The sequence below is a fragment of the Anolis carolinensis genome, chromosome 3 (genome assembly GCF_035594765.1).
Source record: "Anolis carolinensis isolate JA03-04 chromosome 3, rAnoCar3.1.pri, whole genome shotgun sequence".
Classification (NCBI taxonomy): Eukaryota; Metazoa; Chordata; class Lepidosauria; order Squamata; family Dactyloidae; genus Anolis; species Anolis carolinensis.
In genome coordinates, this window is record NC_085843.1 from 219,949,638 (window position 1) to 219,973,222 (window position 23,585).

At 38.6% G+C, this 23,585-nt stretch overlaps 2 protein-coding genes across 7 annotated transcripts in view; one reads left to right on the forward strand and one right to left on the reverse strand.

Moving 5' to 3' along the window:
- lrrtm3 (leucine rich repeat transmembrane neuronal 3) overlaps positions 1-6,645 on the forward strand; it is a 169,622-nt gene extending 162,977 nt beyond the window's left edge. For both annotated transcript variants that reach the window (XM_008115171.3, XM_008115170.2), the window contains one exon: positions 6,298-6,645. In XM_008115171.3, coding sequence (XP_008113378.1) covers positions 6,298-6,486 — 189 coding nt within the window. In that variant the 3' untranslated portion in view covers positions 6,487-6,645. The remainder of the gene's footprint in view (positions 1-6,297) is intronic.
- Positions 1-23,585, reverse strand: part of ctnna3 (catenin alpha 3) — a 1,223,202-nt gene that overhangs the window by 859,133 nt on the left and 340,484 nt on the right. Inside the window, exon 8 of one of the 5 annotated variants that reach the window (XM_062977504.1) lies at positions 9,157-12,189. The exons of the other annotated variants lie outside the window; for them this stretch is intronic. Within the exon in view, the coding sequence (XP_062833574.1) occupies positions 12,133-12,189 (57 nt within the window). The 3' untranslated portion in view covers positions 9,157-12,132. Of the gene's footprint in view, positions 1-9,156; positions 12,190-23,585 lie in introns of those variants that run through there. 5 annotated transcript variants of the gene reach the window in all.

Below are 23,585 nucleotides of genomic sequence, written 5' to 3' on the forward strand. Positions count from 1 at the left end.
ATCCACACATTGTTTCTCTGCCTGACTTTCTCATCCTGCCCACCTGTCTGTTCTCCAAGGTTAGCTAAAGAGTGTCCTTCTTTAGAATATGAAACCCTGAAGATGATAAGGAAAAGAGATGCCCAAGTTGTATCTAAGTAAAAATTACTCTCCCCCTGCCCCTGCCTCCCCGCAAACAGGTCAACTGAGAGCTCCATACTAAAAATTCACAGGAGTTTTGCCATAGTGAGAGGCTTGCCCACGGCCACACTGTGTGTTTCCATGGCTGAGTGAATAGAATAGGGATTGTTTTCCAGGCTCTTGATCATTTTAGTCACCCTCCTCTGGATACAAACCCTGGATTTCCAGAGTTCTAGTCCAGCACTCAAAGCACTACACCCAAAGGAGAAGGACCAAATATTATCTATATATGTATGTAGGGCATTGGGAGAAAATAGCTTATTGTCAGTTATCACTTCAAAATACTCAAAGCAGAAACTTGGCATTGAATCATGTATATTACAAAAAAGACTTAATCGCTAAGGATCTGAAGCAAAATGACTTTAAATCATTATATCAAACTTATGTAACATAAGAGATCATTTATAAATCATCATAGAATCATAGAGTTGGAAGAGACCTCGTGGGCCATTCAGTCTAACCCCCTGCCAAGAAGCAGGAAAACCGCATTCAAAGCACCCCTGATAGAGGATCATCCAGCCTCTGCTTAAAAGCCTCCAAAGAAGGAGCCTCCACCACATTCTGGGCAGAGAGTTCCACTTTTGAACAGCTCTCAGAGTTAGGAAATTCTTCCTAATGTTCAGGTGGAATCTCCTTTCCTGCAGTTTGAAGCCATTGTTCCACTCCTCTCTATGACTTCCTCTCACATATTTATACATAGCTATCATGTCTCATCTCAGCCTTCTCTTCTGGAGGCTAAACATGCCCAGTCCTTTCAGCCGCTCCTCATAGGGCATTTTCTCCAGACCCTTGATCATTTTAGTTGCCCTCCTCTGGACACATTCCAGCTTGTCAACTTCTCCCTTCATTTGTGGTGCCCAGAATTGGACACAGTATTCCAGGTGTGGTCTGACTAAACTTGATAAAGACTCTTCCTCTCAAGGTGCATATGTTTTGGCACTGTAAAAAAATCAAGTTTCATCGGGATTTTCTTCTATTTTATATTTAGCTGATAGGTTATCAACTTTTGATAAATCCATTAGGATCCTTCATAAAAGATTCTGTGGAAAGAGTGATTCAAATTTGGTCTGCAATCTTTTAAAAATGCAAGAATACAAAATTAATCATTATGGGAAAAGGAAATGCCCCCACCTTTGTCACACTGCTTTTTTTTCAGAATTTGGGTCATTGCTATAAGCCCACATGCTATGTAAAAGCTATGTTTGAAATCGGATTCATAGAAAGATTGCACCTCTTTGTTATATTCCAGAACAACACATTTGCTGAAAATGTACATTTTCACTAATCTGAATTTGTACCTTAATGAATGGAATATATTTTGCCATGTGATTGCAGTGCCTATTTAAAAACAAAGTTACAGAGGAAAGCTCAGGAGTAACTAGTTAGAATACTGGTTATCAATAACTAGTTCCTTCTAATTCATTCTCTTCCAAATTAGTATAAACAGATTATGTTGAAAGATGTCCAGATTACAGAGAGGGAGAGGAAGCTGCCACCTTTTTTCTTGACACTATGTCATCTTTCCACAGTGTTTCTGTATTCAGCACAGGACCACTGATAATTTCTAAATAAATCGGGTGCTGTTATGGCGAGCTAGAGCTTCGTATTCCCCAAGCAGATCTGGAGTTGGAAGTCCCCTTTTCTATCATTTAATGTAGTGTTGTATAAATTTCTGATGAAGGTTGGCACTCTCTTTCCATCTTTCTTCAATGAAACTTCAATCTCTGGTCATTTTGACATTTGGTTGGATCTATTTTGAGTAAAACAGGATATCCGTAGTCATGGAAGAGGACTTTCTTTTCTGTGTAATTTTAGGATAAATTGGAAGAGTGAACAATCAAAGTTACAAGTTTTCTTAGGGTAAAATACATTAATTGAGCTCCCTAACTATTAAACGAAGCTCTCATGATCGCATGACATTGTTATTAAGCTACCCCAATGCAGTCTTCAAGTCATTCTCAGTTTTTAGGATACAAAAACTGCTTCAAGGTGATAACAATAAGTTTCAAAGCACTGCTGCAGAGAGTTTAGGACATGTAATATATCTAGTTTGGAAGCATGTTGTGTGCTTCATTATCAATTGCTTTGTTTTCCTGTTCCCAAGCTGCTTGCCATTCTACTCAAGATGACCTCTGGCTGAAAAGCCATAGCTTCTCACTTTCAGTATCTTTAAAAATTTAATTCAAGTAACTGCACAGTTTTGCAGGTAGTTCCAGGCAATGATGCTTTGTAGCACTTCCTTACTGTTTGCAAGACATCCTTTGTCTGTTTTGTAAAAGTTCCAGCTCATGCCCATGAAGTCCTAAACTGGGTTTGCCAACCAAATGTACAGAATTCACAAAATAGGAAAAGGCTTGCATTTGAACAAGCCTTGAGGACCAGTATGTAATAGCCCTCTGACTACTCAAAACAGCTCAGCTTGATGGTTCCTTGCAGAAGCAATGGTGGCAGCAAGGAACAATTTCTCTGCTGCCTCCATTGTCATGGAGTAGGACTTCAAATACACTCTAGCTCATGCTCAGCTAGATTCACTTCAAGTTTCTGCCAAAATCGCTCTAGTCTCCATCTCATTCGCTTCATTGCTGCCCAACTCTTTGGAAAACCAAGTGGCTGGTTTGGCTCTGCTCTGTGAGATGAGATATTCCACAGCTATTGTTTTTACTACTCTGGCCATTTCTCTATTCCAGTGATTCATTTGTTGGATCCATTGTGCTATGATCTTCCAATATTTGAACAACTGTAACCACAGAATCCAAGAATGTATTTCTGCACTATGTTGCATGCTCCCTCTTGCCTTCCATCCTACTTGTCACTGGTAGCTCATCAAGCTATTGTAACTGAACAGGTATAAATTCACCTACTTGGCAGTGTTTCTATATTTATGGAGATGTGGCCTCACTGAACAAAGGAAGACTATCAAATGGTTCAAGTGCTTCCCACTTTGGCGTATTTTGGGTATTAGGATGACAACAAGGTAAGCAGAAGAAGAATGTGTTTGTACACCAGGCCAGGGGTTTAAAGGATTTAGTTCATCTTAAAAACAGGTATTTAAAATAGAAAATTACTATTGCAAAATATGTCATAATAGTAACTAACTTCACTACAACCCAGATTTTATATCCACAGTTTCACTTGTACATACTGTACTTCCAAAAATATCCTCCTCCCTCCCCAGCTGAAAGTATTTGTGGGCCTCTCTCTGTCCTCCAGTATAATCAGATGTTATGATTCCAGCTCAAGTACAGTCAAAATATATTATCCATAGTTTCAGGTATCCATTGGGGTGTGGGTGGGGTTCTTGGAATATATCGCCTACATATGTGGCAGTTTACTGTACTGTTCAAACCTTGGAAGTATAACTGGCAATATCTAAAAGTAACTTTCCAAGCACTAATAAAAAATAAGAATATAACTCTCTGCTACAATATATAATCCTCCACTTTGACTATAAAGGGAGAGCTGAAGGCAAAGACTTCCAGCAACTAATTAGCTGAGAAAATCTTGTCTTACTATCCACCCACACAGTACAAAATACTTCTATTTGACACATGATATATGCAAGCCTTTGTGGCAGGCAGCTAATGACCTTTTAGATACCAAGCTGTGTTGCTGAAATGGCAAGCAGAGGAACTGATATATTTTTAAATAATAAAATATAAATTACAGGGAATGCTCCCCCACCCACCAAGAACACTGCCATGATACTTCATTATGTGGGAGCAAAACTCTCACTGGTTTCAGGAAAGAACTGGATAAATGCATGAAATAGCATTTAGCGTCTATTGTCAGAGATGTAACCTGTCAGGGTTTGAAAGAGGTTCCCAGCATTTTTACATAAAATCTGGGGCTCATTTCAAAGAAGTGGAACAGACCAATGAGCCAATGTATTCAGTGTTGCACTGTAAAGCAAAGTGACAAGCAAAGAAAACTACAAAACCAGTGTTCCAATAAGCAGAAATAAAGCAGTATGGTACCAGGCCTACAAAGTGTGTAGTTGCAGCTGATTCTTGGGTCATTTGGTACTATCTGCCCTTCAGGTATCTTACTGTAGTACACTAAGTCTCTTTTCCTCCCTATAGTGTGTAAGGGAATGTCACAGTGTAGGCAATGGATTGTTGTTTGAATAGATGGGTGGACTTGCAGCTTAGCTAAAAAATACATTGAAAAAAAATTGGTGCATAGTTTTTGTTGATTGCTCAAGATCTGGTGATACGTTCTTCCAGGTCAGGTTGGCACATGACCCTTTTCCTACAATTTGGTTTTGCTGTTTAGTGCCACTTGGTTTACTTAGAGTCATTTGGTTTCCCTTTCTCAGTTTATAAATGCTATGAATTCAAAAGATGGGGAAGAGATGATATTGGGATAATGTTCTTTTGTGGCATTCACAATATAATAAATTTCACATTATAACTAGAGAAATTTAAACACTCACAGATTCCAACAAATGTTCCTCAGCTGAGATTCTGGATGTGGTAGCTGTAACTCAGGGATGGGAGAATGTTGACCCCTCAGATTTTTTGGATTTCAAGTTTCCTTAACTCCAGAAGACAAGGCCAAAAGTTATGGAAACTGAAGTACAAAACATATGGAAACACAAAAGCTTATCACCTCTTCTATAAATCTCAAAATGCATGGTTGTTTGTATGTGTCTTGAAGTCAATTCTGACTTATGGTAACCCTGTCACAGGATTTTACTGGCAAAATTTATTCAGAGAAGGTTTACTATTTGTCTTTGTCTTCAGCTAAGGTGTATCATTTAATGAAGATCACCCAATGGGTTTCCACAGCTGAGAAGGGATTCACATTCTGATTTCCCACAGTTCTAGTTCAACAACAAACCACTTCACTAGACTGACTCTCATAAAAGGCAGTGTGCTTTACGATTTTGTTTATTTTTGCTTGTTGTTATTATTGTCATTATATCCTTATTCATTTCCTGCCTTTCTCCCCATAAGGACACAAGGCAGCTAATTCTCATATAGCTATTCTTAATCCGTCATTATACGTGGCAGCAAAAAGAAAGAATAAGCTTATGCTACAAATTTCAGTCACCATTTTCATTTGGCCTGTCTTACAAACACGTGTTCAAAGTGAAAGCATGATGGCAGCAAGAGAACCGTGATCAGACTCAGTCTTTAACAAAATGAATATCAACTGAAGGTGGGATGAGATAGTCTACCAGTGATATAGTTGTGCTTGTTTAATTTTCTTGGTGAAAAATTCTTCATTCCATAGAAAGAATAGCAGATGGAAAAATATGTTATCATGGAAGTAGTCCAGAACTTTTACTCATCTTTCACTCAGATTCACAATGCAATAGATCAGTGGTTCTCAATCTATGGGTCCCTGGGTGTTTTGGCCTATAATTCCCAAAAATCTCAGCAAGTTTATCAGCTATTAGAATTTCTGGGACTTGAAGGCCAAAACATCTGGGGACCCACAGGTTGAGAACCACTGCAATAGATCCACAGACCCATTACCATGGATGCTATTTTTTTAAAATACAAAGATGAAAGCTCTAATTATGGGTCACCCAACCAGGGATTATCTAAGACAATGTACTACTTGAAATAAAACAGAAATGACACCCACCATTCGTTAGGGATGCAATACATTTTCACAAGTTTTTCATGTTCAGCAGGAAATTATCTTTTATCAAACAATTTGTTAAGTGCCATGAGATTTCTTACCTGTGTGTGATAGCAAAAAAGAAAAAAAGAAAAACAAAACTCTGGAGGGGGGAGGTTCCCATAAATGTGGAGAAAAAAAAACCTCTGATGATTTCATCCAGCAGAGGAAATTTTTGAAATATTTTGGTTCATTCTTGTATGAAATAAGTGAAGATTTCTACCACTACTACTTATCCACATCAGGGTGTATACTACCCAAAGCCTGCCAAGTTATTTTGGCACTTCAAGCAGAAAATCGTACTTGCCCTATTCCCTATCTCTGGCAAAAATACAAAAATATAGCAAATAATTAAACACTTGTTACCCTTTCATAACACCCCAAAACTGATTCACTTGTTGAGATCTAGTCTAGCTCCCAGTGTTATGATTGGACAGGCCTAATATTTCCTCCTTACTGACTACTCTTCATGTTTATTTCCTCCTCCAGATCCCTTTATCGATGAATGTGTCAACATTTCTTGCATATGATCAACCTACGATAAGTTACTGTGGTGTGCATCATGAACTTCTTGCTCATAAGCCCTATGAATCAAATGCACAGGAAGAAACCATGGAGACACACTTAGAAACTGATCTGGATCTCAGCACAATCACAACAGCTGCGCGAAACCAGTGATCACACCCAGCTGGCTTATGTGGTCTGAAAAACAGTCCAGAGTTGCCACCAATTTTTTTATTTCTCATGAAGGATGACATGAAGATTTTCTTCTGTGATGGATTCCAAAATACCTGATCAATTATAAAATAAAATAAAAGAGTTCCACATTCAGATACAGATTGTTCCAAGTCTACAATTTGTAATTAGCTAAGCTGTGCAGTATTTTTTGACTTTAAAATCAGAATATGATCCTTAAAATGAATCTTTTTTCAAAACTCATCCTACCTACCTGTAAAAAGAAAACTGTACAGATCTAATGTATTTTTTCATATTGTAAAGTTTCAATATACTGAGATGTACCGGTATGTACAGGACCATGATTTAATTATATCTTACTTTGGAAAAAATCAGTTTTTAAAAATTTAAATTAACAAAAGTTATCTCTTGTGTTATATTTTGAGTTCCTCGGTTTTGTAAGAACTGTTTTGTTACAGTTTTTGTGCCCAGATATATATATATATATATATATATATATATATATATATATATATATATATACACACACACACACACATACACACACACACACACACACACACACTTTCACTCTGAAGTTTTTCACTGTGCAAAATATGCACAACCTCTATCACATTGACTGCACAGATAATTCTGTCTGCTGATTCCAGAAATAATCAATTAACAGAATGGGCAATTGGGTTGTTCAAACATACATAGGTAAGGTTGTCTGTCTTCTTTCCTATCAAAAGAAATCAAAGATTTTTAAACAGTTCTTGAAATTAACTGTTGCCTTGAATTACAGCCTGATTTCTAAAGCAATGAAATGTAATGATAAAAAGGGATATTTTAACAACATTACCTCTGAATTAATGACTCATTGTTTTATTCCTTCAAGTAGTACTGCATCAAAGGGGGAAAAACAAAAATGCGCCAGAGACAAAAAGAGCAAGGGCAGTAACCACAGCAACATAGTTTAATTCCCTTGATAAAAACAGGCAGTTAATGGGAGACGAGGATGCAGTTTTTATATACTCTCATAGTAATGAAAGATAATGCAATCCAAATGGGTAGCCATGATGATTAGTTGTGCTATAATTCTCCAAACATTCAACCATTGCAAAGATCTTTTAGGATTGCTTCAGCATTGCCCTGAAAGTAATCATAAACCAATATGCACATTTCTAGGGTTCTACACCAGAAGAAAAACATTTGATATGCACATTTCAATGCATGTGAAAATGTGTTTTCTAATATGAACAGGGATTCACCATGGAGAGTTTAAATGTAGAGCCACACAGAGATTTATTTTTCTATCCACTCTTAGGCCCTTGTCACACACACTGCTGGAATTAGCCAGTATCGCCGCAGATCACTGTGATCATGGTGGCACCTCACCCAAAGGGTGTGGGCACCTGCTGCCCCATGCCCACACTGTCCCAGCTTCCCCCCTACCTCATCACATGGGGGATGCCCATTTAAGCCAGCTCGACTCATCTTTCCCAAAGGAAAGATGGGGAGCCTCCTGTTGTCCGCCATCAGCACTTTTTCAGCAGTAGCAGGGGTTCTTTTTCCAGCTTGGCCATACCACTCCAGAACTTTCCTGGAGTGTGATGGAAGCCGGTGGGCTCTGTGGCTGAAGTAGAAAAAACCTGTAGCCGCTGCCAAATTTGGGTCCATGTAAAGAGATCCTAATACTGTTAAGGTTCTGTTGTCTAGACGAGCTTGATGAAGCTGCAAAGAAGTCCTCCAATGGCACTATCACAGGTACAAATCCCAATTTGGCAGAACATTGTAACATTTTCAGAACATCAACCCAAATCCAATTCCGACTTCCAGCTAAAGCAGATCCACTGATCAATTGGATTTGTGTCAATGCTAAATATCTCTTAAGCATCTGATTCAATGGCTCTAGTTCAGAATAATAATTGGATTTATGCCACAACTTATAATGGCATTTCTAAATGCTCACCAGACAGGGACCTCTTCAAGATAGTAGAGGGACTTGTAATGTGAGATCTTGATGCTCAGTGTGTAGACCAACTTGATTTTTACCTCTAAGTGGTAAGGATTCCATTGTCTGGAACGACTCATATATGAGCCTATGCATGCAGTAGTTGAATTATTCCACTGACAGAAATATGGTAGGAAGCCCTATAATGCCCACTCTGCTACCAAGTAGCCTTCGTTCATCTGATGTAAAAGTATTAGTGCAGGGCCTGTACTTGTGCATGACAAAAGGTTCCACTTTAAAGTACTATTTTAAATTTTGAACATATCAATATTTACATAATGCGTCCCAAAGCTACCTCCCTGAAATAGTCACCAACCACAAAAAAGACCCAGGCCGGGAGGGGGGCAACTGGGACATCCTCCTCCCATATTCATTAATATCTCACTTTATATGTGGGAAAGTATTGAATCTCAAATCCCAAATTCAGAACTTTATGTGGAATTAATCTATTTCAGTTCCATTATTTCTTTCTTAAGTATTTAAACTTTATTTCTTATTAAACAAGACAAATGTGGACCAAAAGGTAAAAGTAACAAGTATTTTATTATAAAATGGGTTAAAGCACGGGGCAGGGATCCATAAATAAAATTGAAAAAAATGACTAAAATCTAAACTAATTGGAATGAAATTAATTCATTCCAATTATTCCTATAGTGCACTCAATTACTAGGTAAGCATGGGATCTTATATGTACTACTATCAATAGTACTATACTAGTACAACTTATGTTACAAAACACACTTATTTAAAGTCTTGGAAAGTTGACATCAGTTTGGCCATAGTCCTATATCACTTACCTGAGCATAAGCCCCACTCAAATAATGGGGTTTACACTTCTGAATAGACAGGTTTATCACACTGCTAAAACATATCTCATGATATTTTTGGCCTAAGGATAAGGTATCCAAACAATTAGGACAAAAATATTTCATATAGTAGTAACAATTCTTTTTATAAAGAGAAACAATTTAATCACAAATCTATTTTTCTCAATATTTCTCCCAAGTATTTGAAATTGAAAACGCTGAATTTCACAATTTGTATAAACCAGCTCTTACAAGGGTAGCAAAAATTATCTACAGAATATTGTTAAAAAGAAAAATGGGATAACAAAAATGTGAAAAGAGAGTACACTGTATTATTTATTTAGCATCCTAGATTTTGTAACATATTTTGCATAAATTATTTGCTATTCAAAACATTTTATTTGTCATTTTTAAGACTCATCCTAACTTTCATAACCTTTTTCACTTTCTGATTCGTTTATTTGTTGGTGTTGTTATTCTTGGATTTTGGATTTTCAATTAAGTAATCTGGGCCAGGAAGTGTGAAAGTAATTTAAGCCAGCTATCAAGGGTTGTTAAAAACAAAAGAAACCATATTCAGAGGCACAAAACCAGCAGATGGGGGGTCCTATCAAGCTTAGACTTTTCTATATATTTTCTTGATATATGGAATTAATTTTTAAAGAAAAATTCAGTCTTTCCAATTTACAAATTAAGAAATCTTTATATTATTATATTCCTTCCTCACATTTTTTTCATTATGAAGCCTACATCACATGTTGTCATTATAGCACAACTGGCCACTACAAAGAAACATGTATGCATCTCCCCTGATGAATATGAGAAGAGTAGCTCCTTTTATGTGTGGATTCCAGGAGCAGCCAATTGATTTTTTTCACTGCAAGGCAGCAAATCCAACCTTGATTTTACTACCACTTTTCCCTCTGCTTCTCCAATCTGAATAGGGGTTCTGTCAGTGCCAAACTTTGTAGAAATGAACTCTAGCAAGGAAAGGGGTCCCCTTCAGTTTGAAGAAACAGTGAAATCTGAAATGGAGTCACCACTCCTGTTGCAGCAGAACTACTATTCTCCCTGACAAATTCACACAAAATTATTTCCATATAAAAGGGCATCAGTGTTGTTCAATATTATGGCAACTACCAGTTGCACCTCAGACAAAAAATATGGAGATAGATTTCATATAGCATCCCACTTCTCTTTTTTACATCAGATATAAATATGAATGCATGGAAGGGGAACAGGATAACATGGCAATGTTCTCCCCTGGTTAGTATATGTTCATCAGACATGTGCATATGGAAAACACTTTCTTTACAGGTTTCAATATTGACAAGCTGGAAGGTGTCCAGAGAAGGGCAACTTAAATGATCAAAGATCTGGAGATCATGCCCTATGAGGAGCGTCTTAATGAACTGGGTATGTTTAGCCTGCAGAAGAGATGGTTGAGAGGAGACATGATAACTATGTATAAATATATGAAAGGGTGTCATAAGGAAGAGTGAGCAGACTTGTTTTCTGCTGCCCTGGAAACTAGGACTAGGAGCAATGGGTTTCAATTACAGGAAAGCAGATTCCACCTGAAAATTAGGAGAATTTCCTGACCATACGAGCTGTTCAACAGTGGAACTCTCTACATCGGAGTGTGCTGGAAGCTCCTTCCTTGGAAACTTTTAAACAGAGGCTGAATGGCCGTTGGTCAGGGATACTTTGACTGTACTTTTTCTGCATGGCAGGGGGTTGGACTAGATGGTCCATATGATCTCTTCCAATTCTATTATTCTATGATTCAATGATGCAATGACTGTGTGTTGGTTCAGTGAGGTATCTGTCTCTACTTTACTACACTTTCCTTTCTAAATGCATTCGCTTGGCCCTACCACAATATCTGAAAAGAGCTTTGGTTGCCAATGCAAAACGTCTCATTCACATTCACCAAACTATGAACACTCAAAAGGGACTGATTTATAACACATCTATGAAGTACTCTGCAGCTAAGTCTGTTAATTTTCACTTCTACTGTTCTTTCATTCAATAATGTCAGCAGCTTACTGGAGAAGTAAGACATTTTTGAGATATTATTATTATTATTACATCTCTTTGCAAAAATTTCATGAGGTTTTTTTTGTGAGAAACATTCTGAAGGGTTTTTTGTAAAAAAAAATCCATTGTGAAATTTTCACACAGAAAACTGAAATGTGGAAAACACTTGCAGTGGTTTACTTTTTCTCAAAAGTAAACTCAAACTGGTTAAAAAGATCAGAAAGTCCCATTTTGGGTTATTTCCCATTTTATTTAGGGGATCCATACACATTTTATTTAACCCAGGATATTTTCTGTCAGAATTTTGAATGCCAGCTCCTCAGGACCATTTATTTCAAACCAGTATAAAATTGGAAAGAACAGGAACAAAATTTGGGACTTTTCAATCAGTCCAGATGCACCGAAGAGAAAATGTGCAAATATAATTCCACCCCTATCTGCAGTAGTCATTTTTTCTCTCTACCACAAACAAGGAAACCTTCCCTGACTAAATATGAGCCTACAATTTCTTATGCTCAGGAATAGAATTATATTCTAAAAGAAGCACAGCTACAAAATAACCTTACTAGATTTAGAATTTTTGCTGTCCATCAAGAAGTACAAAAACAAGGGGCACCTAGCAAACAAAGAATCCATCAAGATAGCGGTGCAACTGGACAAGTGTGGACCTGAGCTACATATACCACATGCTTTCTGTGAAACTAGAAAGACAGACTACCAGAGACAACTGTAACCCAACAGCTACTGTGGATAATCAATTTTATTGTAACTTGGGTGTTGGTGTAGATTTCATCTCCTGACATAATTATCAATCAGACGAGAACTGGAACCACTGAGAAAAAGATCCTGTAACAAAAAAATTAATAAAAAAGAGGAAATGGTAGTCTATACCCTTCAGCAGGGAAGGTTAGCATAGACTCCATCTTCACTGACTGTTTAATAAAGTTCAAAGATAGCTTCAAACTCTGAGATCAGATAACAAACTCCCACAAAAGTGTACAAAAGAAAGCCCTTAATGTGGTTTGTGTCATCACCATCCAAGCCTCAAACCGGTTCCAGGATTCCTATGCAACCATTTGCACAGCAAAAACACTATCTTCAATACCATTTTGAAACTCCATTAAATAGTTAGTGTAGATGGAGCCATAGATACTACACCCATTTGAGTACTGCTCTGATTAATATAAGCACTGTTTAAAATTCATGACAATAGCAATATCAGCTATAACACATATTAGAACTGGAGTTGCCTTATGCACAACACGTTCTTATCTTTTTTCTGCTTGCTGCCAAAAAATCCATCTGAGATAGCAAGAGAAATCCCAAGTGCACATTCAAAAATGCTTGGATGTGTCTTAAAAAGATCCCAGCATTCATGCTTGCTCTTGTATATTAATTAAAGAATTACTAGAAAGAAATTTAACTGTCTAAGTGATAGAAATATGCAGATAATCTGGTGCCTTAAAGAAAATTACAAACAGACAGTAGTCTGCCTTACAATAAGTCAGTACACTGGTCTATCTAGGTCATTGCAACCTACACTTAGGAACAGTGACAAGCAATACAGCAGTACAGAGATTTCAAACATTTCATGTTGATGACACACTTTTTGAAAATGCATCATTTTGCAACACAGTCATTTAGTTTTATTAGCAAACTGGAGGTTAAACCAACCCCTTATAAGAGATACAGACACAGATGGAAATTGTAATAACAGAATGTATGAGGACACAACGTATCTCATGAAAACGTTTCATGTGAAATAAGCAAACCTTTCATTGCTTATTTCACATACTCAGAGGTTTCTTATTACATTCAAACCTACACCCTGCATCCAACGAAAAAACGTGTTGCAATGAACACTTTGGAAAGCTGTGCTGTAGTATATGATGGCTCTAAAAAAGGCCAAAAACACAAAATTCTCATTCCAAGTAAATGCAGGTTGACTATCAATAATGTAAATCCTGATATAAATTGACTTCGGCAGAAATCCTTTACTTATTGTATTGACCCAATGAACCAATATAATATAAAAAGTTATCTTACCAAGTTGGAATTAACAGTAGTACTACCTTGAAATAATATGCAGATTAAAATTAAACTATTCATTGGATTTGTTTATTGTTTCTAATGATGCAATATAGCTCTCAGGTAAAAGCTTGATTCAAATGTATTTTGAAATGAATACTTCGATATAAAATGTTTTAGAAATGCAAATTCTGATGAAAAATACACCTAAAAATGTAAAATCAGAGGGTTTAAAACTGATTTGGACTAGAAATACAGGGATACAATTCCCCATTCATAAATGATAGGGAAGGTCACTTGAACATAGGACAATTTCTTCTGGAGGCACTTTAATAACTAAACCATTTAAACAGCTACAACATTTGGACTAGGTCCTACTTGAAGCTGAAATATACTCCTTTTTAAAGTTTAATTTAATATTTTAATTTCATATGCTTGTATAAAATACGTTCAGAACGGCTTGCAATGAATAAAATGAAACAATAGTGCTTTCTTTAAAAATCTATCATAAGCATTTAACAGAATAAAGACAGACATGCAGTAAATATTTTCATTGTCAAATGTTTTGACATCCCAGTTCAAATGTTCCAGGTTGGGACCAAGCCCTGAAAACAAAGTTGAGAGTTGAACACTGGATCAAAAGAAGGCTTGATTACCAGGTAACGAAGCTGAGTTCTACTCTGAAAATAAGAGTGCCTTCTAATCTAATTCTTACTTTCTTTTCTGCCTTGTTTGAAAGGAAATAATGAAATCATTTGTTTTCCTTTGCTATTAATATTAACCCAGTGTGAGAGAACTGGGTCATGACTGCATGCATACCCACAATCTAACTAAAAATGAAAGTGCTTGCAAGTTATATGTGTGCTATGAATTATATTTTTCATGTTCTTAGTAAGGATAAATATTCTGTCAGAACACAGGCGCCTTAAAGAGCCACACACACAATACTTATTCCAACAAAAGGTTTATTGCAACTCAAAAACAGGCTCAGAGACACTTAACTGCAGTGTCTCTGACCAAAACTCAAAGTTTTAGCCCAAACTGGGCTCAAAAAGAAGAACGGAAAATAATCCAGATTAAATGGATGGATAATCCGGATTAAAACACAGTCAATGGAATTGGCAGCAAACTGCGCTGTAACAGGCTCCCTGGAAGAAAGCACTGCACAGAGAGTAAACAAAATCAGTCGCAGTTCCAAAAACAGCAGTAGAAGAAGGTCCAAACTAACGTTGTCTCCAAAGTGTTTACACAAGCCGCAGTCGAGTCAATCCGGGAGCCAGGAAGTGAGAAGGCTGCATTCACAGTAAACCAATCCAAAGGTCATTTCCGAAGTGGTTTAGACAAAGCCGAAGTCGAGTCAATCCAGAAGCCAGAAAGGGAGAAAGCTGCATTCACGATAAGCCGATACCAAGGTCGCCAGACAGAGCCGAAATCGCCAGTCCAAAAGTCCAGGAAGGGAGAAAGCACACTCACGATAGTCCATTCCAAATCGAAGAATCACAGGAACCAGGAATGCCAAGCTGTAGAGCCAGGACCCAAAGCCCAAAAGGAAAAACAGGCAGCGACAAACCTACACCAAAATGACACTTTGTCTTCTGCAAAGGATCCCCATTTCAGACCCTATTTTTAACTTACAAATCATTATCTGAAGATGAGCTGGCCTCCACCCCATCATCATCCCCCACAGCTGTTTCTGTCGTCACACATGAACCCTAGCTATCATCCCTCCAGTTCTTCCATCTCCTATCAAGACTAGGGTTTCCCCGTGACCTGGGTGTATCACTTGTTTGCCAATCCTCCTGCCCTGAAAACCCCACAAACATATCACTAGAAGTTGGCTCCGCACACATATCCCTTATTTCTTGTACATTAGTCCAGTCCACTGTGCCCTCCACATTTTCATCACTCTCAGACCCATCATTCCCAGAGAAACCCAAAAACGACTCCTCCTCTGTGGGAGCAGTAAGTATATCCCAGAGCTTCTTCCTCTCCCATTCCTCATCTGATTCCTGCTCCCGAGTAACCCTCTTAGTGCCTCTATTTACATCCAGCCTGTCTCCTTCTTCACTCATTGACTCCTCGCCACTTGAAAACCCTTCAAACGTGTCTTCATCAGAAGGTGCCATAAGTATATCCTAGATCCGTTTCCTTTGCTGTTCTTCATCTGACACCTGCTCATGATTAACCCTTTTCCTCCTACTAGTACTCCTACTACCATTTGTAATATTGCCTGCAGACTCAACTACAACATATTCAGTAGAATGAACATTATGAAGATGAGGCCTTGAAGTCCCATGAAGCTCTAAGGATGAAGGTGTGAAGATATCAGAACTATCTTGACTATAACAAAGATTGTTATGATGATGTGATGATCAGTTGTGCTATACATTCAGATATGGAAACAACGTTAAGAAACAGCATTTCCAAAAAAAAATATGGTAAAGACAATTGTTATTCAAAATGCTGAGAGAACTCATCTACTGAATTGCTGTTTTATCTTATAATAGTAGTGTATTATTCTAAATGCATAAGTGACTTTCCCTTTTTTCTTTTCATGTTTTCTCCCTTTTGGATTATTCATTATAACATGCAAAGAAGGAAGTTGGAGATCTACTCTGCGATGAATTCCACATTCAATAATAATAATAATAATAATAATAAGAAGAAGAAGAAGAAGAAGAAGAAGAAGAACCTGCTTTGACTGAAGTCAAAAATCAGAAACCCCTCAAAGCACAGCAGACAAAAAATCAGTACAAGAAAACTGCACTACGAACTATAGCTGACAGCTGGCACAACAAAGCATTGCATGGACAGTTCCTTGACAAAATTGAAAGAAAGGTTGATAAAAAGAAAACCTGGCTATGGCTCATGAATGGGACATTGAAGAAGGAGACAGAAGGCCTGATTCTTGCAGCCCAGGAGCAAGCCATCAGAACAAGTGCAATTAAGGCCACGATTGAAAAATCAGCCAGTGACCCAAAATGCAGACTGTGCAAGAAAGATGATGAAACTATTGATCATATCCTCAGCTGCTGTAAGAAAATCGCATAGACGGACTACAAACAGAGGCACAACTATGTGGCACAAATGATTCATCGAGAAGTCTGATCTGACTACGGTGGTCCACGCCTTAGTTACCTCTAGACTGGACTATTGCAATGCGCTCTACGTGGGGCTGCCTTTGAAGACGGCCCGGAAATTGCAATTAGTTCAGCGCTCGGCAGCCAGGCTTCTAACAGGAGCAAACTACAGGGCGCGTTCTACGCCTCTGTTTAAGGAGCTCCACTGGCTGCCGTTTGTTTTCCGGGCCCAATTCAAGGTGCAGGTTATCACCTACAAAGCCCTAAACGGTTTGGGACCCACCTACCTTAGAGATCGCATCGCCCCCTATGAACCTGCACGATCTCTTCGCTCTTCGGGGGAGGCCCTCCTCTCGCTCCCACCACCTTCGCAGTTGCGGCTGGTGGGGACGAGAGAGAGGGCCTTCTCCGCTGTGGCCCCCCGCCTCTGGAACTCACTCCCGAGGGAGATTAGACAGGCCCCCACCCTCCTTGCCTTTCGAAAAAGCCTTAAAACCTGGCTTTTCCAGAGGGCCTTCGACGACTAATTTTTGGGGGTTGATTTGTCTGCCCATTTAATTTAATTAGAGAGTGTTCTGCCATGATTATTGATACCTTGCTGAATACTTCTGCCACGAAGCTACAGAAGCCCTCTATTTCGGCCTAGAACTGTTTTATCTCCTTGTTTTTAACATGTGATGTATGTATTGATTGTATGACTGCTTTTCATGTTTGATTTTACAATGTGTAATTTGTCACTGTTTTTATTATTGTTGTGAGCCGCCCCGAGTCCCCTCGGGGAGATGGGGCGGGATATAAGAATAAATTTATTATTATTATATTATTATTATTCATTGGAACTTATGCCACAAGTACCACCTCCCAGCAGCAAAGAACTGGTGGGATCACAAACCTGCAAAGGTAATGGAAAATGAACACACAAAAATACTGTGGGACCTACGAATCCAGACTGACAAAGTTTTGGAACACAACACACCAGACCTCACAGTTGTGGAAAAGAAAAAAGTTTGGATTATTGATGCTAAAAGATCTCAGCCGGCATTTGGAAACAATAAACAGTGACAAAATTACAATCTGACAACTGCAAAAGGCCACCTTATTGGGATCTGCACACATCATCTGAAAATACATCACACAGTCCTAAACACTTGGGAAGTGTTCAACTTGTGATTTTGTATTACAAAATCGAGCATATAGATCTCATTTGCTGTGTCATACTATGTCTTTGTGTCAATAATAATAATAATAATAATAATAATAATAATAATAATAATACTTTGTTTGTATTCCACCCTATCTCCTCAAGGGGACTCAACAACCAAGATATGTCAGTTTTACTTTATTCTATGTTCCTCCCTCCCCACCCTGAAACCCCAGGTTCTTCCCAACCAGCAAATCAAAGTTTCAATTCTGATACTTTTTTCAAAAAAGAATTGATGGTATATCCAAACTGATTAAAGTGCCAGGTTTTTTATTGATTTTATATTGGGTTAAAATAAATGGACCTGGGAAACTAATATAAAAATTCCCAGATTGTGCAACAAATATGCATTACTAACAGAAACTATACTGTGACTGTCACACTCCAAGGCAGGAACCCTTTGACTGTAAACAACAGACCAGGTTGGTAAAATCTGGCACCTCTTAGCCAGAGCTAAGAGGGAGCCCTGAGGACAGTTCCATCTTGTCTTTTTACATCAGCTGAGGCCCCTCCCACCATCTCCAACTGACGCTCAGGTGCCAGAGCTAAGAGGGAGCCATGAGGACAGTTCCATCTTGTCTTTTTACATCAGCTGAGGCCCCTCCCACCATCTCCAACTGATGCTCGGGTGCCAGAGCTAAGAGGGAGCCATGAGGACAGTTCCATCTTGTCTTTTTACATCAGCTGAGGCCCCTCCCACCAGCTCCAACTGATGCTCGGGTGCCAGAGCTAAGAGGGAGCCATGAGGACAGTTCCATCTTGTCTCTTTACATTAGCTAGAGGCTCCTATCCGCAATAACATGCTATGCTAGTTTTATATCTGGAGCAGAATGAAGAAGGCGGGGCCGGGAAGACATCTTTCCACCATGTCTCCTGTATCAATTTAATGATATAATGATATATAATAATATTATACTATACTAATATTATAATACATTGTATATACATGTAATATTAATAATAATATTATGATGTAATACAATGTAATAATAATTATAATTGACTATTATAATTGTATATTTATATTACATGCAATATTACTAATAATATTGCGATATAGTTGTATAATATAATATATTGTATGTATATATACTTGTAAACCGCCCTGAGTCCCCTTCGGGGTGAGAAGGGCGGTATATAAATGTGGCAAATAAATAAATAAAATCAGCAAGCAGTTTATTATAGACTATATAAAGGCAACGCAATAAAAATAGCAAAAGGGAATTAATCCAAAATCCCAAAATCCAAAAGTATCCAAAATTATCTACAGAGTTGCAGCAAAAACACAAATCCACAGTTCCATAACAATTCCATGAAGCAAAGCACACAAAACAAGGAATTAATACAGCAAACTTGGTAATAATTTGATACATGAAGTACTTGAAAGCTAGACTAACATGGTTAAGAGACACTGACTCAACTGGAAACTGAAAGTTGCATGAATCATTATAAACCCTTTCCAAAATCCAGGACTGAGAAAAAAATATTCTTTTTTCCTTTCCCACTAGATAATTGACTGTTATCTCTCTTCTGTTGTAAACGAGCAGAGAATCTGACCTTCTGAGTGTCTTGCCTCTACTTATTGAAACTCTGCCTTCTATCCAAGGTTTCTCTATTGTTGCCACCTGGGAAAACTATCTCAGAATCACTTTTAGGCTGTTGTTCTGAAGAAACTGGTGAAAGGTCTTTCCCAGACATCTGTCCTTGCTCAGGCCTCTCATCTAAACCTAACTCCAGCCTGAGCCCATCAAGAAAAACATCATTAAACTGAACATCATTTCCATCTTTCCCATCATTCCCAACATCATCAATATGCACATCATTCCCATCATAAACATCAGACACTGTCTGCACAGGGACATTAGACACAATCACAGGCTGAACAGGCTGACATACAACTGTGACAGACAAAAAACTCAAATTTTCTTTTATTGTCATTGTTATTTTTTTATCCCTCCCCTTTCTCCCAAACTCAAGGCAGCTAAAACAGGATAAAAAAATCTGATTTTTTATTTGCTTTTTAATCCATCTGGATGTGTTGGAAAATTAAGTTATTCTCTATTTACACCAGCTTAATTTATTTACAAGCTATTCCCAGCATAGAGGGAGCCATCTTGAACCTGAAGCCATACAAGTGTTAAAATAAGGAGCTTCTCAGAAAAATAAATTGCACCTTCATTTATCACCTGAAACACAGTTGAATACACAGGGATTTAACCCCAGACTTTTAAGAATTAACTATTCAGATTATTTCATACAACATGCCAAATAGAACAGTCTTCTTTTTTTCTCTACATTCATTTAAAATTCAGGTGGAATTATCAACCATCCTTACTACCACAAGAAAAGTGAATGAGAACTGCACAGTTTTCGTTCTTTTACTTATGGTCTGTGTTTGAATTTGGTTCGGAAACTGTAGAGTTCTACAAGGCACTTTGTTTACTACAGCAGTAACTGTGATCTCATTTGTCTTTATCCAGTAGGCATCCAGTCCTCAAAAGCTAAGAACAGGGAATAAAATAATAACTGAAATAAAATTCTGTAATAAAGTCTCCTATCCTAAATGTTCTTTCCTCAGATATCAGAACTATTATTTTATTTATATATATATATATTCACATATTTTCCATGGGTCCAAATACCAGAAAAAGGACAGAAGTATCCAGCATCTGGAATTCAGACTGGATAACAGATCCTGAAAGGTCATCCAGGAGTTATCCTTCATCATCATTACAAATAGCCATTTACCCTCACAACTAATTGTGAAAGAGAGCCTTCTGGTTCAGTTTTTGAGTCGCATGGAGAAATGAATGAGAAGAAGAAGAAAGGAAAGTTACAACAAGATCAATAAAATTGACAGAAGAGTATTGACTGGAACACTGTGTATTTCCTCCAAATTGCTTGTTGCTGTATGCTTCAACATCATTTCTGACTTATGGCAGACCTAACGCAAACCTACCACATGGTTTTCTTGACACGATTTGTCCCCTCTGCTAGGGGAATTCTCAGTCACAACCGGGGGGGGGGGGAGATCAGGAGGTGACCTCCCCCCCCCCAATTGGGGATGAAGTGAGGGGCTAGGTGGGGTGTGGAGAACAGGGATAGTCCCGCTGCCCCATGGATTTGCCATGGAGGCTGATGAATTGCCCCACTGCTGCCCATTAATGTGATGAGGTCCCTAGTTTAATATTCAAACCACTATGCCATGCTGGCTCTTTTTGGAAAGCACTGCTATATCTTTTTTACGTGAATTCTGAAAATATATTTTCCATCTCACCCAGATGTTTACAAAATTGTCATTTAAATTTTCCTGCTGTCACTAGAAGAACAATCTTATGTATTTTTACTGAAGCCATCAGGCACATAAAACAGTATAGAAAGAAAGGCTTGACTTATTCCTTGCCAACTGGTGGCCTACATGGGAGCATGGTGGTAACTATGCTCTGGGTTTTCAATCCAAATATTAAAGGAACTCTCCAAGATACAGAACCATATACCCAACACAAACACAAACATCTAAAGTTCAGAGTAAAAATGCAGGCCCACTACCTCTCAAGTATGGCATCCACCAATTACCACTCCGTCTCATCTTCCCAAGGTTAATACTAGCACTAATTGCCCTGCTTTTTGAGCATCTCCTGCCTGTACCTGTCTACTTACTGGCTGAAGTGAGGACTTCCATAAATCAAAATCTGTAAGAGGGCTGAACTCTCCCCATGTGTTACAGATCAAATTGTTTGATCCATTTTTAAAGATATTATTGATATTGATACATCCTATACATTATTTCTAAGTTGAAACTTGGAGTAGCATAAAGTCAGTGCCTATCCCTACCCCCAACCACAGTAATTATAGCATCTGATTTATCTGATTTATCTTAATTAAGAGGTTCAGATTAAATCAACATTAACTCCAGCAGAGTTCATCAAGATTAATGTTATTCTAATGAATATCAAAGGAATTGATATACTTCAGTGTTTACCACTAGAACATCATTTTGAAATAACTGAAGATGCAGGGAAGACAAGTGTGAAAATTCCACACAGCAAGCATCAGATAGTCTACCAACCTTAATTTTGTCCATCAATAAATCATATTTTAAGATGTCTTTTTAGATGGGCAAAGACAACACAGAACCTCATCTGATGGTAAATGACCTGCAACACTGGTTCCATTATAAGTAGTCTTATTATTTCAAAGAGGCAAGTACATTCATAATGATGGACATTTCCAAGTGTCACCAAATTTTTCATTACATTTGTAAGGCTAACAACCTACAAAATGAGCATTAATTAATAAGTACTAATTAGTGTTATATTACCTTAGAAAAACATGACATCTTTATTAATGCCTGAAGGAGAATTAGTTTTGGGAGGATGTGAGTGGATAGCAGCAGTGCTTTGGTATTTTCTATCACATGGACTGCAAACTCATTATATGTTCTTGAGACAAAAATTCAGACAGTCAGAATTCTCCTCTCCAATCCAAATTAAGAGTTTTTATCTCATAGACATGTCATCAGAGGGCAGCAGGAGATCGCAACAGAAGGTTACTTCTGATTCTGAAAGGACTGGGGGACAATCTACAAATGGAGCTAAATTTGTGATCATGTTTTATATATCATTTTTAGAAGCCAGACGGAATCTAAGTCAAGAAAAGGGCCACAAAATGTAGTCTATATTAGGCTTGCTCAAATAATTCGTTTTCCCCGTTTACCGTTATTGATTCGTTATTTTCGATTGTTTTGAAGCAATATCGAACCTTGGTTGTCCACACGTCTGGATATCGCGGTTTCGAATCGCGAGAGGCCGTTTTTTCTAATTTCTTCGTTTTTTTGTTAAGAAAAAAAAGCTTTTGCAAATCACCCAAACTCCTTTCCTTTTGCCCCTCAGCCAATGGGAGGCTCAGCCAATGGGAGGGGGCGAGGGGGAAGGAGGCCGAGGAGGAAGAGGAAGACGGAGGGGGGAAATGGCCGCCGCCGCCGCCGCCTCGCCTCAGCTCAGTGCATTAATTAATTGGGCCTTAATGAGCCCCCTTCCAAGCCAAACCCACCAGAGAAACACCCTCAATGCAAACCTTGCAACGTCCTTCTCTCCTTCTTGGACACAAAGGCAAAGGGAGGAGGCACTTCGGGTTCCCAAGCGACCTGAAAAGAGCCATAGAGAAAGGGAGAGCCAGTGCGCATGCTCCACCCTCCAAGGCACACAAGGGGGGAGTTCGCATGGGAGCCGGAAGTGTTGGGGCCTCCGTCCCTCCCTTGCTTTTCCTCTTTGGTCTCCCTATCTTGAACACAGAACACGCATGAAAAAAAACACACCATAATTTCACAATATATAGTTTAAATAACAAAAGGAAGAGGAAGGAAGAGGCCCGGGATGCGAGGGGGTGTGGGCCAGGCCCGTCCTCGGCTGCTCACAGGGGCCCAGATTCGCACCCTCCCTCCCCCCAATACAGGTCTCCAGTCCATACCACGCTACATGAACTTGAATGGATACTGTGGTTGTGTTGTCGAAAGCTTTCATGGCCGGGATCACACTGTTGTGGTATGTATTCCGGGCTCTATGGCCATGTGCCAGAAGCATTCTCTCCTGATGTTTCACCCACATCTGTGGCAGACATAGAGGTTTTGACGTCTGTGCGAAGCTAGGCAAGTGGGGTTTATATATCTGTGGAAGGTCCAGGGTGGGAGAAAGAACTCTTGTCTGTGGGAGGCAAGTGTGAATGTTGCAATTGGTCACCTTGATTAGCATTGAATAGCCTTGCAGCTTCAAAGCCTGGCTGCTTCCTACCTGGGGGAATCCTTTGTTGGGAGGTATTAGCTGGCCCTGATTGTTTCCTGTCTGGAATTCCCATTTTCTGGGTGTTTCTGGGAAGGTAATGGCACTCCATGTAGTCATGCCGGCCACATGACCTTGGAGGTGTCTATGGACAAC